This window comes from Ciconia boyciana, chromosome 16 (assembly GCF_034638445.1).
Source record: "Ciconia boyciana chromosome 16, ASM3463844v1, whole genome shotgun sequence".
Lineage (NCBI taxonomy): Eukaryota > Metazoa > Chordata > Aves > Ciconiiformes > Ciconiidae > Ciconia > Ciconia boyciana.
The window spans coordinates 7,676,856-7,690,780 of record NC_132949.1 but is presented as its reverse complement, the minus strand read 5'-3'; the positions used below and the strand labels follow the sequence as shown (position 1 = coordinate 7,690,780).

Sequence of the window (13,925 nt, the reverse complement as noted above, 5' to 3'; positions counted from 1 at the left end):
TTACTGGGTTTTGTTGCTGGAGCAAGTCACGCTGGTATCCTGTAGTGCCCGAGGCAGGGCTGGGGGAAAGACCCTTGCCCCATGTGGGGTATCCATATTGGGGTGCCAGAGGTGACCCCAGACCTGATGGTTGCTATTGCAAGAGCTTAGCAGGAGAATCACCCGCTGGAGGCAAGCAGGTCTCCAGGGCTTGGGAGACTTTCCCTGACTAGGGAGGGTGAACTCAGCCCACTGAGCCGCTGCCAGCACGTGGGATGCTGATGTGGCCGGTTCCTACCCCCTCTGGGATGACGTGCCTGGCTTTCCCAGGGCGCTCTGCTGTCCCAAACCTGTAAGACCGATGACAAAGTCCAGCCCAGCGTCACGGTGAGGAGCTGGCAGCAGAAAAGGCAACCGGTCCAACTGGGACCAGTGCAGGAGTCAGTGCTGGCTCTGGGCTTTGTGAGGCTTTGCTCTGAGCCTGGGGTTTTGCTCTCTGATTCATGCTGTGCCCCCACCAGGGCTGGACCCCCCCAGCCCCACAACCGGCATTTATAAGGCTCTGCATTGCAAATGTGTCCCGAGGCACAGGGATGCTCTGCTCTGGTCCTGGGCCACGGCAGGGTGAGGGTTGCAGCAGGCAGCCCATGGTGTTTGCCCTCCCGTGGGCATCACGTACCCCATTCTCCTTCACCAAGTGCAGGGACATCCTCAGGTGCACTGCACAAGTGTCACTGTGTGGCCACTGTGACATGGGGCTGGAGCCGGGATGGCCATGGTGTGTCCCTGTGTAGCAGATCCAGACTCAGGGGCAGGGAAAGTTGGCCCTGGATCTGTCCAGTGTGACCCCTTTGGCGTCAGAAATAGGGAATTACTGATTTATCCTGGGCTGGGGCCCAGGGGATGCTGATGTCCTGGGCTGGTGGCATTGCCATGTCACCTCTAACCAGCCCCATGCTTGTTTATCGATCCAGGACATTGTGAAACATCCAAAGGGCAAATTTGCACCCTTTGAGCATGGGTTACGGTGGGTCCATAGGTGGAGGGGAAGCTGGAGGGAGGTGGCTGGGCCAAATAGCCTGAGTGTTCCTGGGGGGGGTCACCCGGGGCTCAGGAGTGGCAGAGACCCTCCCCAGATCTGCCCTCCTGCCCCTATGATTATTTTTTAGTTGAGCATCAGAGCTAAATTATGCTAAATGTGACAAATTAATGGTGCTCCTGGCTCCAGCGAGGCGGGGGGTGAGCGTGCATTAGCGGTGCGTTTGGTTCAGACAGGGTAATCTCAGCCTCACGTGTCCCCGCTTGTGGGCACAAAAAAGCTCTTTCTCCTCTCCTGTTGCAAAGAGATCAGTCCCAAAATGTTTCTAAGCGTTGGTGGGAGCAACAAGCCTTTTCACAGCTGGATTCATGGATATCGTTTAACACAGTGCCATCTAAAGGTAAGTGTTCGCAGGTCCTTCAGCCAGCTGGAGATAATTTGTGATTTGGGACATATGTGGATTATTCCCTGTCAGAAGTGGCAGATACAGCAGAGGTTAATGGGGAAGAGGGAGATTTCTGACCTGCACTCAGAACCCCCTAAATTTCTGCCTCAAGCGATGCCCCAAATTTAAACTCAACTCTTTTTGTGGATTATATCAATGCTGATATTTGGAACTGAGCCTCCAGACTCGCCTCTCTAGGCAATGGGTTGGTAATTGCTGTGTTAAGCTAAGGCTGGGGGCTTGGAGCACAGACACAGGCTTTAAAGCTGTCGGAAATCCTGGTCCTCACCACAAACACCCTGAAGGAGCGGGTGCAGACGAAGGCATATGGCCAGCTGCCGTTCTCAGCATGCCTTTGCAGAAAGCCATGAACTAATTTTCAAGACTGTGCGACAAAGCGTGTGGGTTTTATGACCCTTATTAAAATTGGCTTCTAGCTGTAAACTCCTCTCAGTCTTAATTGCTTTTAAAACGCCCCGTTAGTGCTCGCCTGCATGCTTTGGCATCTGTACAACCCTTAAACATCTCCTGGGCCCGCTGAGATGATTTCCCTGCCTGGTGTATTGCGCAGGGGCTGAAGCAGGATGGGGTGCTCCTGCATGGGAGGTGTGAGTAGTTGTATTTGAAATGAGCCGAGTGAGGGGGATTAAGGAGGAAATAAAGCAGGGACCCTGGGGGAGGCTGGGGCAGGAGCCCTGGCAGCAGCATTTATCGGCTGCCTCTGGCACTAATGTTTTATCCTTTACTGAGAGGATGCTGTGGGTTTCTCCTGGCGAGGGGTGGACAGCTGTGCAGGGGGATGGTTAAAATCAGTCTGGGCTTCGGTTTGGCCCGGGAGGCCTCCGCAGTTAGTCGCTCTTGGCCATAAAGGGGCGCACGCCATTAGCAGCCGCAGGGATGATGGTGATGGGGGGATGCAGGCAGGGTATCGCGGAGGCCTCGCCATAGAGAGCAGCGGCGCGGGCGGCCGCGAGGCGGCCTCTCCTTCCATACTTCTCTATGGTACCGCTCGTTTCCGGACAGCCGTAGCGGCAACCGCGTGCGGCCATTGGCTGCCGGCTCGGGGCGGGGCCACACGGCGCTGCGGGGGCGGGGTTATGCTAAGCATCGCGCTCTCCCGCCTCGCGATTGGTCGGCGGGGAGGAGGGGCGGGGCGGCGGCGGCGGCAGCGGCGGCAGCCGGGATGGGACCGGGCGGCGCGTGCTGGAGGGGCGGCGGCGTCCCGGGCGGTGAGGGGCGGGGCCTGGCGGCGTCACGGGGCAACCGGCGCTGGGGAGGAACACGTGCCCCGGGCCCGCGGGGTCCGGGGGGAACCAGCACTGGGGGAACCGGGGCTACGGGCCCGAAGGGCTGCGGGGTAACCGGGCCCGGGGGAACCGGGGCTGCGGGGGGAACTGGGACCGGGAGAACCGGGGTTGTGGGCCCGAACGGCTGGGGAAGCTGTGCCCGGCAGGCTCGTGCTCCAGCCCTGGGGGAGCGAGGGACGCGGGGCCGGGGGCGGACTGTGCCCTGCGCTCTGGGGCGAGAGTGCTGGGGCGCCCGTGCCCCTCGGACCGGGACCGGGACCGGGACACCCCGCGGTGCGTGGGCCCGGGGGCGTCTCGGGTACGGTGCTTTCTGGTGCCCTTCTCCGGGGCAGCTGACAGCCCCTCCGGCACCACCGGCCCCGCCCCAGCCCGGCCGTAAGCGCCAAGGCCACGGGCTTGGCCGAGCGCGGGGCCGCTGGCCTTGCCCTCGAGGCGTTTCCGCCTCAGACCTCTCCGGGCCGGTACATAAACCCCGGCCCGCCGCCGCCCGGCCGCGCGCGATGGCCGCCGCGGGGGGACGCGCCCCGCTGGGTCGGTGCGGGGCTCGCGGGGAGGGCGGTGGCCGGGCCGAGTCCGCCCTCCTGCGGCCTCACGTCCTCTCTGTCCTTCACGCCCCCAGGTTTCAAGCGGTGGCTGTCCTCGCCTGTCCCGGCTCCGCGGGTCTGCGTGGTGGGCAGCGGGCCCGCGGGGTTTTACACGGCTCAGCACATCCTCAAGGTACCGGGGTGGGATTTGGCCACGGGTGAGGGCAGGGACCTCCCCGCTGAGGGAGGCATCTCCGTGCTGCCTGGCTCTAAGGGGGCTGGGGGGTGGTTTTGTGGGCTCCCGGCCCCGCTCCAGCCAGGTCTGCGCTGTTGGGGGGGCTGCTCGGGGCAGCCAGACCTCACAGAGTGCCCCTGGCCCCCTTTGCCTGGGGTGGGCACCGCTGCCCCCGACCCTGCCCTGCCATCCGGGCCGGAGCCAGGCCTGGCCGGGTTGCTGCGAGTTCAGCCCAAGTGATTTTTCTAGAATCAATTAAGCAGCAGAGATCTGCCTGGCTCGGAGCTGTTGTCACCCAACAGGGGTGACATTAACCGTGCGTTAAAGGGAACGCAGAGGACCTGCTCTCCTGCCTCCTCCTCCCCGAGTTGAACAGGGCACACGGATGATCCTTTGCCTGGTGTCTGTAAACATTAATTCTTTGCGTGGTCACATCTCTGTCGGGAAATGAGACCCGAGCACAGAACTGGGCTGCTGGCACCGACCAGAGGTGCAGGAGCTTAACCCTGTCATTAAACCGTGCTGTGCTGTCTCCGGTACGTGTTGGAAAATAGCTGTTACTAAGCCTCAGGGACAAATTTCAGGGCTGCTTAATCTCTGGGAAGAGGCTGACTCAAAATACAAGATAACAAAAGCCTTGCAGCAAAACATCTGTCTAAAGCTCTGACCCTGAGGTGACTCAGCTCAGGGGGATCTCAGGGCATGGGCACCTCTGCCGGGGGCTGGCAGACGGCCCGGCGGGTCCGCCAGCACCCAGGGTGGGGGCCCTTTTGTCAGCCCCGTGGGTACTGGACAGCCACCAGGTTAGTGTGGAAGAGGGGCTGTGGGGTGAGTAGGAGGATGGAGCCCCCCATGAGATATACTTGATGATGGTTTGGGTCACGTTCTCTGCTACATCTTGCGATCTGAGCTGGCAGTAACAGGTACAGCACCATCCTCTGCATGGAAGAGCCTGGAAGAGGCTGTTTCTAACTTTGGGATCTTGGTGCAACCCTCCCTCCTGCCCTGTATTTCCCCCAGCAGCAGGCGAGCGATGTGTGTCCCTCCTGAGCTGCTGGGCTCACGTGGCCTTTCTGTCCTCATCCCTTAACTGTGACTTCCTTCTCCTGCAGCACCATGGCGGGGCCCGAGTGGACATCTATGAGAAGCTGCCTGTTCCCTTTGGGCTCGTCCGTTTTGGGGTGGCCCCAGACCACCCCGAAGTGAAGGTTAGTGCTGGCTCGACCCCTCACTCTTGCGGTTGGACATGGTGATGGTGGTGGGTGCAGGCCAGGCAGTTGCCATCCTTCATGGTGCCTCCAGGCTCGCTGAGATGTGGAGCTGTCATACTGGAGACGTCCAAGTCTCCTTGTCCGTGCTGAGACCCAGCAAGGCCACAGCCAGGTGATATGGGACATTTGGCATTAGGGCTCTGGAGAGCGGGTCAAAAACAGGGGCTTGTGACGGGAAGTGCTGGTCAGCCTGGCCTAGAGCAAGACCAAGGAGCACGGATGGGTTTCTTCGTACCAGGACACTTTATGCTGCCAGGATCTTACCCGCTTGCTGCAGTTGCTGTTTGCCTCTCCTCGGTCTGTACCCTTTCTTGGTGCCTGGGAGCACACAGATCTGCTCTTAGGGGTGATGGAGTTGGGCTGTAGGTGCACACCTGGGCAAGGAGAACTTAAACCAAGGAGCTCTTTGAAATCAAACATTTTCCTTTGCCTCGCAGTGAGCGTGAGTTGTATCCAGGGGTATCTGCTGTGTCTGAGCTGGGGTGGAGGTAGCTGGAGTGGTAGGACACAGGAGATCTGGACACAGGAGATCCAGACACAGCAATATCTTGTGATGGTTTCCTCTAATCCCTGGAGATCATCAGACCAAAACACCTGGATCCCTTTGAGCTGAGAGATGAGGAGTGGACATAACGGATGTGGGTTTGGGGCAGCTTCCGCAGTATGGTGGTATCCGTCCTGTTACCAGGCTGAATCCAGCTGGAGCTGCAGGAGAAGAAGTGGTTGTTTTGCTGTGTAGCCCTGATTGCTCAGAAGAAAAGGCTTTGGGCGTCATCCTGCCCTGCGTCCTCTCTTGATGAAGTGGGTTTCAGGAAGGGTTGAGATGAGAGGCTGGCAGAGGGCATCTGGCAGGCAGCACCCTCGATGAAAGGGGTTGTTTGGTGGGACTCCCTTGCAAGCCTCACCTTTCAGAAGGAGTTTTCTCCTACAGCGGGGTTTACTCAGAGGGGCCGAAGGTATTGAAAGGGTCCTGTCCTCCCCAGGCGGGTGCAAAAGATGGATTTTCCTTTCCACAGAGGGTGGTGGAAAGAGTGCCAGGTCACAGCTGTGTTTATCTCCCTGTGAATTATCTGCGGCTGTTGTTAGATAAGAGTCTCAGAATAACTGACTCGGAGAGGGGGAGAAGCATCTCAAGGCTGGGGGGGACGGGAACGGGGACCTCCTGACAGCAGCAGACCTTGGCCCCAGCTGTCTTGGACGTAACTCGCCGGTGCTTGTTTGATCTCGGCAGAATGTGATCAACGCCTTCACACAGACGGCACGCTCGGAGCGCTGCGCCTACTATGGAAACGTCACCGTGGGGAGGGACATCACGGTGGCAGAGCTGCAGCAGGCTTACCACGCCGTGGTGCTGGTGGGTACCGCGCCTCAGAGCCAGGGCTGCCTCAGCTGCCCAGGAGTCGCGGGGAAGGTCTGCAGTGTTATTCCCCACTGGGATCTTGGGAAGAGGGTTTGGGCGAGGCGTTCCTGGGTGCCTTATTACCGTGGTAAACTCTCCCCAGTCTCGGGACAGCTCAGATGCTATGAGGCTTGTCCGAAGCCTTGCAGAGAGCATGTGCTAGAGCTTGGCATCAAATGCAGGTCTCTGAAACCCCACTGCAAGGGGCAGCGGTTGAGGAACCTCTTCCCTGTGATGGCCAATACCTGTTTCAGCCTGAAATAATTTGTCCCTCCTGTTCAGTCCTCAGCTTGTTGTGCTCTGCCTTGGCCCAAGGAGGTCAAGTTTGGCTCTGGAGCGCAGGGGATGGGGTGGATGAAGCCCGTGTGCTCAGGCTGTGTTTAGCCCCTCTGTTGAGTATCCTGGCCCTCGGGAAGGGTTGGCAGCTGTGCAGCGTCCCTGGCAGCAGCTGGAAGGGGAGATTTGTGTTTTGGTATCCAACCCTGCACACAGTGACATCTCTTACTGTGTTTGCTCCCTCCTCAGAGTTACGGTGCTGAAGATAACCGGGTCCTGGGCATCCCAGGGGAGAACCTCTCTGGTGTTTATTCGGCCCGAGCGTTCGTGGGCTGGTACAATGGGCTGCCCGAGAACCGGGATGTGAGTACAGTGGTGTGTTTCCCTGCCCTTCCTCCCCATCCTGCCTCCAAACACAGGCATTTAGCTCCAGATTAAGTCCCAAAAGGCCCGCAATTGGAAAAGATTAGCAGGCACCACGTTAAATCCTTCTTAGATGGTAGAAATTTGAACAATTTGCACATCAGTGAGAGCGGATTAGCTGGCTCTGTAGGTTGGCAGCACGTTTTGGCCAGGCCAGATGGGAACCTCAGGGGGGTGATGCTCTGCTTTGGCCTGAGGAGGCTTTTTGGCCAAAACAGCTCCTGCTCCCAGAGATGCCACCACAGGAAGAGAGGGAGAGGGATCGGCTGGGGTGCCCGGAGCGGCTGTGTTGCTGTGTCTGCTTGGGGAGGAGGCTGGTGTGGAGTTTCCCCATCTGCATCACCTCTTTTTGGGGAAAAGAGGGGTGGAAGGGAATTGGGTGGTGGGAGTGGGTCTGAGGGGCTGCACATCACGGAAGCTGGGTGGATTCGCTCATGGCTGGGTCTTTCTCTCCCTGCAGCTGAAGCCTGACCTGAGCTGCGAGACGGCACTGATTCTGGGTCATGGCAATGTCGCGCTGGATATTGCCCGGATCCTCCTGTCCCCACTGCACCTCCTCAGGGTGAGTCACGGGGGTGCCCCGCACTGTGAAGGCAGCCTGGGGCCCAAATTCTCTCCTTGCTGGGGGGGTGCTGGTTCCCACTCATCTCAGCAAAACCTCAGACTCTCCTGTCTTTGGGCACTTTCACCAAGGAAGCCTGTTGCCCCTTGGGTGCACCCTGTGGGTTCACAGTCCGTAGGGTGTGATCCAAGGCTGAGGCCGTGCCTTGGGTAACACTGCAGAGCTTTCTGGATTGCTCTGCTCATACCTAAAAGGTTGGCAATTGAGCTTTATCCCTTCCTTTCCTATGAGAAGCAAAGGAGGAGCTGCTCAGCCTTTTTCCACCACTAAACTAGAAGCTTCTTCTGTTGGCATTTTTTTTTCTGCTGTAGCCGAGGGCAGCAGCCTGGTTCCCGCTGGTAGCACTGCGCATACTGGTGGCTGGTCCAAGCTGGTGGACCTCTCCTCCCGCTGCTGTGCTCCCCTATAGACAGCTGGGAACTGGTGTGCACCAGCTGCTCTGTACAGCTGCTGCCCCAGATGTTGGCAGCAAAGGCTCTCCCTCCTGGAGAATTGCCATGAGGTTCATTACAGCTGTGCAATAACTTCCTGTATTAATATCTAAAATAAATAACAAAAAAAAACTTGGAGGTGCTGCCAACTAGTAGCTAAACCCAGCCGTGGGCACAGTGCTGCGAAGGACACGGCACTGGAAATGAGTGCCAGGCAGTTTCCTGTTACGAATATTCGTCTGGAATGGTTTATCCTGGTTACCTGGTGTCCCTGCCATTGTATCTTCTCTGGAAAAGATGATCTTGCAATCTAGATACATGCACACGATTGAAACAGAGCATGGGGTTGCTGCAAGATGCCAACCATCAGTCGAGCCCTGGTGATGCTTGTGTTTGTGCTTGGAGCTGCCTGGGGTGGGCAGGCAGTGATTTGACCTGTGGTTTGCAGTGGGTTTCACCCAAATACCTGTATATCCTGAGCTGGGAAGTCACCCAACAGCATCTGCAGGCACCCCAAAATCGAGATCACTGGAAGGCTTTGCTCCGTTAGCCCCAAGGTTAACCTGCCTGGGTGGATCCCTCGAGGCAATCTCACGGGGTGCTGGCTCGTTACCTCTAGTGTGTTATGGCCTTGGAAAGTACATTCAGTGATGAGGGACCAGCTGTGCAAATAGCTCTGTGCAAAGGGAGATGACTTGTTTTCCATCCTTACCCCAGCTCTCTGCGTGCACAGCCTGCTTTTCTGCTGATTTTTTCACCTTCAGAAGCTGTGCCTTCCGCCCAAGCTCCCTCCAGATCTGCGCTCATCCCACTCTCCGGTCTCTCTCTTGCAGAAGACAGACATCACTGACTGCTCCCTGGCAGCTCTCGCCTGCAGCAAGGTGAAGCGTGTCTGGCTGGTTGGGAGGAGGGGACCTCTCCAAGTTGCTTTCACTATCAAGGTAAGGCTGGGGGTGCTGGAGGGCAGCTGTGTTTCCCAGTGTTGAGCCCCAGGCTGCCCATCCCTGGTGGGGAGAGGTGGTCTAGGGATGGGTGGGGAACCCAGGCATCCTTCCTGCACCCCTTTGCTGGCTCCTAGCCTGGACTGCTGGAGCAAGAGGGCATGGGGCTGTTGGACAACCTCTCTGTGCTGGAGGTAACATCCTCCTGCCTGCAATTCCCAGGAGCTGCGGGAGATGATAAACCTGCCTGGTGCCAGACCTGTCCTGAACCCCACTGACTTCACAGGCCTCGAAGATGCTATTAAAGGTGAGAGAAGTGTGCCATGCTCCTCCGGACAGGGACTCACCTTGACAGGCGATCATCCAGGAGTGAGCTGGAGATGCTCAGAATGTGCATCAGAGAAACTCTTTGCCCTGTGCTTAATGCATGGCATGTGAAAGCCAGGTGACGGTGATGTGGCTCATCCTCAGAATGCTAGGAGGCCACAAAGACAAGGGAACCGCCTGTTTCTCTGTTTGTGCAGCCACTTTGCTTGCTTGGGAGTGATGCTTACTGCCTGAATGATGAGGGCAGGAGGTTCGGGAGGGCTGGGGAAACCTTGCAGGAGAGATCCCAAGGCTGTTGATTTAAGAGCTTCCTGCAGAGCTAAAAAGAAAACACTGAGTTCAGGGGTGTCCAGAGACTTGCTCTTCTCCACAGGCTGCTGCCTCCGAGCACCAGCAAGACAGCAAAATCGCAGGCTTTGATTTGTGTGTCCCACTGGCCTCAAGCCTCAGGAGCTCTCCTGGTCACTTTGGCTTGTAGTTTGTCATCTCAAAGACGTCAGACTCCCATCGGCATGACAAACTCCAAATGGACACTCACACCACTGAACCGCCTTGATGTGACCTCGGCTCCGTGCCATGTCCCGAGGGGTTTTTGCTGAGGATCCTGTCCTGAAGCTCTCTTTCTTCCTAGATGCCCCCAGGCCCAGGAAGCGACTGACTGAGCTGATGATCAAAACAGCCCTAGAGAAGCCTGGGGAGAAGATGATGGAGGTGCAGGCAGTGGCGGCGCAGGCTGCAGCCCCCCGGGAGTGGGGCCTGAAGTTCCAGCGCAGCCCCCAGGAGGTGCTGCCCACCACTGACGGGAGGCGGGCGAGGGGCGTCCGCATGGCCCTGACCCGCCTGGAGGTACGGGCTCTTGCCGGGGCTGGTATGGCCCTAGCAGAGCTGCGGGGACAGAGCAGGACACTGCTGCATCCCTGCAGCCCTTGGGAATCTCCAAAGCCTCTTCCTCCCTCTCTCAGGGCTTGGGTGACTCCGCCAAAGCCGTCCGCACTGGAGATGTGGAGGAGCTGGAGTGCGGGCTGGTGGTCAGTAGCATTGGCTACCGGAGCCTGCCCCTGGACCCTGCGGTACCCTTCGACGCCCAGCACGGTGTTATCCCCAACAGCTCGGGCAGAGTGGAGGGTGTCCCAGGTCTGTATCCGCAGAGGGATGCGTGGGACATGTTGAGCACAGCTGGTGGGCTGAGGGCTTTGGGGTGGGAAGCTCCATTCACCAAGGGCACCGATACAAGGCGGTCGCACACCTCAGTCGGAGAGTGGAAACTGAGGAAACGAGCTGTCTCTGTCAGGTGTTAAGACCTGGCCCATCCCCAGCTTGCGTTAGGGGTGTCTGGTCTTGTAGCCAATGGCGCTGAAGGTTATGGTGGTTTTACTGGGCCTTGGAGTCCGCTACTAAAGCGATACAGCCCATACGGCTGCTTAGTGCCAGTCTGCAGGTACACAAATTGCTGTGACAGCACCGTTGAAGGGCCACATTCTGTCCCCATCACAGGGATGGATTTTTCCACTGCCTGCAGGTTGATGTGACACCCAGGGACAGGGCAAGGACTTGCAGCCAGGAGGGTCCACGGCCACATGCTGGACTGAGCCTGGCTGCTCTCTGTGCCCGTGCAGGTCTGTACTGCAGCGGGTGGGTGAAGAGAGGACCCACGGGCGTGATCATTACCACCATGAACGACAGCTTTGACACTGCCCAGTCTGTGCTGGAGGATCTCCGGGTGGGCATGCTGGATGTGTCCGCCTCCAGAGAAGGCTTTGGGGCTGTGGAGAGCATCCTGCGCAGCCGAGGTCAGTGGCGGGGTGCGTGTGAGCTGCTGTAGCAGTGAACATGAAGGTACAAACTCCTCCTGGATCAGGGTATCCTGGGGCAGCGAGTCCTGTGAGCCGCTTTTGGGAGCGCAGTCCAAACCAAGGAAACATGTCATGCTGCTGTTTTGTTGCTCCAAAGCCCAGGGAGAGCGGGACTTGAATTCCCTCAAACTTGATGTTGTTGCTAAGGTTAATGACCACTTTCTGGGAAGGGCCATTAAAAGCAGCATGGACCTTGGGTAAAATGTCGCTGTCATCTGCCTAGACAGCGAGCTATTGCTCTTGAGTGGTTTTCCTAGCAATCCTTCCAGGCAAGTTGGGGGAAAGATTAAAATGCCCAAGAGAGTCATTTGCTGTTGCTGTGTTTAAAGGCATTCAATTAAAGTGTGTGTGTTTTGCCTCTTAACTGTCTGAGGTTTAACAGCGAACTGGAAGCGTTTTGTCCCCTAAGGTGGTGCTGTGCTCACCGTTGTTATGGCTTGCAAAGGTCTGACTGATCAGAGTCGACTGGAACCTGCCATCCCTCTCCTCGTGGTGTTAGAAATTATTATTCCTTTGTGAGAATGAAGTCTGATGCCGTGTCAGAAAAGGGCAGGGTTTGCTGGCACATCGGGTCCCTGCTAACGGGGAGGTGAGGCTGAACTCATTTTTACTTGGTTAACTTCTCCCTCCCATCTCTTGCCCTCGCCCCAGGGGTCCGTCCTGTTTCCTTCTCGGACTGGGAGAAGATAGATGCTGCTGAAGTGGCAAGAGGCAAAGCTGCTGGCAAACCCCGAGAGAAGATAGTGGATCCTCAGGAGATGCTGCGGCTGATTGGTCATTAAAGCAGCAGCAATGGGAACGTGGCACTGGTCCAGCGGGTTACAGACAGGGCCTGGGAGCACAGGCTTGTGCCCGGGCTAGTGGCTGCTGTGGGGAGGTGTGTGACACTTGAGCCTCTCTACTAACAATGAACTCTGGGTTCCTAAAGTGAGTGTTTCAAAACTTCTGAGGCTGCTGGCCGGCCCTGCATCTCTGCAGCCGGCTGCTGCCCCTGGGGTGATTCTTGTCATTCGGGTCCTTCGAGCATTAACAAATTGGCCGGCGCAGGTGAGGGGAGATGTGCACCTGGCAGGAGTCCTGGCCGGGCACTTTCCCCATGGCAAGTCGCATAGAGAAACCTCCTTGTGTCTTGCTGCCTCCCCTTCAAGCCTCAAGCCAAATGGCTTCATTGCCTCATCATTGTGCCTGAGCAGGCTTCTTTTAATAATAATTGTTTTTTAAATAAACCCTTCCAGGAAAGCCCAATTGGACCTGCTGCTTGAGTCTGGCTTCTTTGTGACTGCCTTAATCTTGGAGCAGCCGGCCGAGCGCGTGTCTCCTGCAATGTGTCCCAAGGCAAGGCAGCTCCTCTCGTGCAGGGAGGGACCGTTTGCTCTCTGCTTGTGAGCTCTAAACAAACACATGAGGGCATTAATTTGCTTTCTGCCTCCCATAGTTAAACCCCGGCAGATCCTGGATCCTAGCTTGTGGGGTGGATTGGGATAACAAGTGTGTAATTGCCTTGTTCTGGATCATGAGGGATCCTGTGTTCCTTGGTACCTGCCAGTGCTGACTGGTGCAAGCAATGCCTTGAACCCATTCACTTCATTCACTGGTGGGGGTTTTTTTTGGCCTGTGTGTTTTGAAGCTTGTTAATGCTTCTCTTAGCCCAAATCGACTACGGTGACGGTGTCAGGTTTTAAGCCAGATTACAAGCCGTGAGCCGTAATCTCCTCTTTATCCGTGGCGCAGGGGCCACGTCAGCATGGCCCCCTCCCCTGGCCGTACTGCCACCCACGCTGTCCCTGACCCCGCGCACTCCCCACGGGAGTGCTGCAGGATTGCAACCGCTCCTCTCTGACCTGTGTAAACGGTGACAATGGCAGTTGCTGGTGGCTGTGTGTTAGAAACAAATTAGGCTCCATGATGGAGGCAGAGGGTAAATCAAGCCAGGGCAGCTGGCGGGGGTTTGTCTCAGGTCCACGCTCAACCTCCATCTCTGCCGAGCTCTCTCCCAGGGCAGAGGGCTTGCCCGCCAGGCACTGTACTCCTCATCTCTGGTCCAACCTTAGCGAAGGAAGATCTGTGGTTTCTCTCTTTTTTCTTTTTTTTCCCCTTTCCTTTTCTATTTAAATCTCATTTGCAAGCTCATTAAGAAACTCAGGAAATGTGATACTGGGAACTCGTACGCAAACGAGCAATAAAGCTTTTGTTGAACAGCTGCTTGTGTGATGTGGCTCTCCTTACGTCTCGCGGCTGATGCAGTCCTAATGCTGAACTCTTGAGCAGGAGATTACATCAGCTCTGGGTTCGGAGGCGAATAAGCACTTTGGGAAGGGGGGTGTGGAGGCGAGGGGATTGCGTTCAAGGCGGGGAGCAGCCGTTTTGGTAGATAGAAACGTTTCCAGCCAGCAACATGATGGTGAAGGGGTGGTTGTGGCTGCATCAAATCTGCAGGTATTGGGACGAGATGAGCTGGCTCTTCCCCGGGGTTTTCTTCCACATCGCCTTGAACGTTGATGTTGGGGTGCTTTTGTAGCCATGATACAGGCCACTGTGCTTGCGCTGAGCATGGCAAAGGGCTGTTCCTAAACTGGTGAGGCTTCAGGGAAGTTTTTGGGCTGTGACAACAGATTAAGGGAAGCGTCTGCCTTTGCTGAGTCCAGTGTCCCTGCTCAACCCAGAACTTGGCCAGGGCCCTGGGGTTAATGCCGGGCTGCAGGAAGGCCATGGGATGATCAAGGTCAGCGAAGGGCAGGGATGGAGGACTGAGCCTCATGGGCAGAGGAACGATCGTTACGGTTATGTACCTCCAGCTCCCTCTGCAGCCTGCGTCCCCAAGCCCCGGCTGAGTGTCCCGCTGCCTCCCGCCTC

The 13,925-nt window shown here is 57.2% G+C and overlaps 1 protein-coding gene across 1 annotated transcript; it reads left to right on the top strand.

Annotated features, from left to right (window-relative positions):
• Nucleotides 1–2,621: 2,621 nt before the first annotated feature.
• Nucleotides 2,622–13,270, top strand: FDXR (ferredoxin reductase). The gene is made up of 12 exons (XM_072881352.1): nt 2,622–2,692; nt 3,390–3,487; nt 4,642–4,737; nt 6,032–6,154; nt 6,725–6,838; nt 7,359–7,460; nt 8,785–8,892; nt 9,115–9,199; nt 9,851–10,065; nt 10,182–10,353; nt 10,836–11,009; nt 11,724–13,270. The coding sequence occupies exons 1-12, from the start codon at nt 2,647–2,649 to the stop codon at nt 11,852–11,854; spliced, it is 1,464 nt and encodes a 487-aa protein (XP_072737453.1). The 5' UTR covers nt 2,622–2,646; the 3' UTR covers nt 11,855–13,270.
• Nucleotides 13,271–13,925: the final 655 nt, after the last annotated feature.

Excerpts from the sequence above, each read along its gene's own strand:
- FDXR (XM_072881352.1), top strand. The coding sequence starts at position 2,647 with ATGGGACCGGGCGGCGCGTGCTGGAGGGGCGGCGGCGTCCCGGGCG. Across the intron at positions 8,893-9,114 it reads AAGTTGCTTTCACTATCAAG|GAGCTGCGGGAGATGATAAA; the intron begins GTAAGGCTGGGG and ends TGCAATTCCCAG. Across the intron at positions 11,010-11,723 it reads GAGCATCCTGCGCAGCCGAG|GGGTCCGTCCTGTTTCCTTC; the intron begins GTCAGTGGCGGG and ends CCCTCGCCCCAG.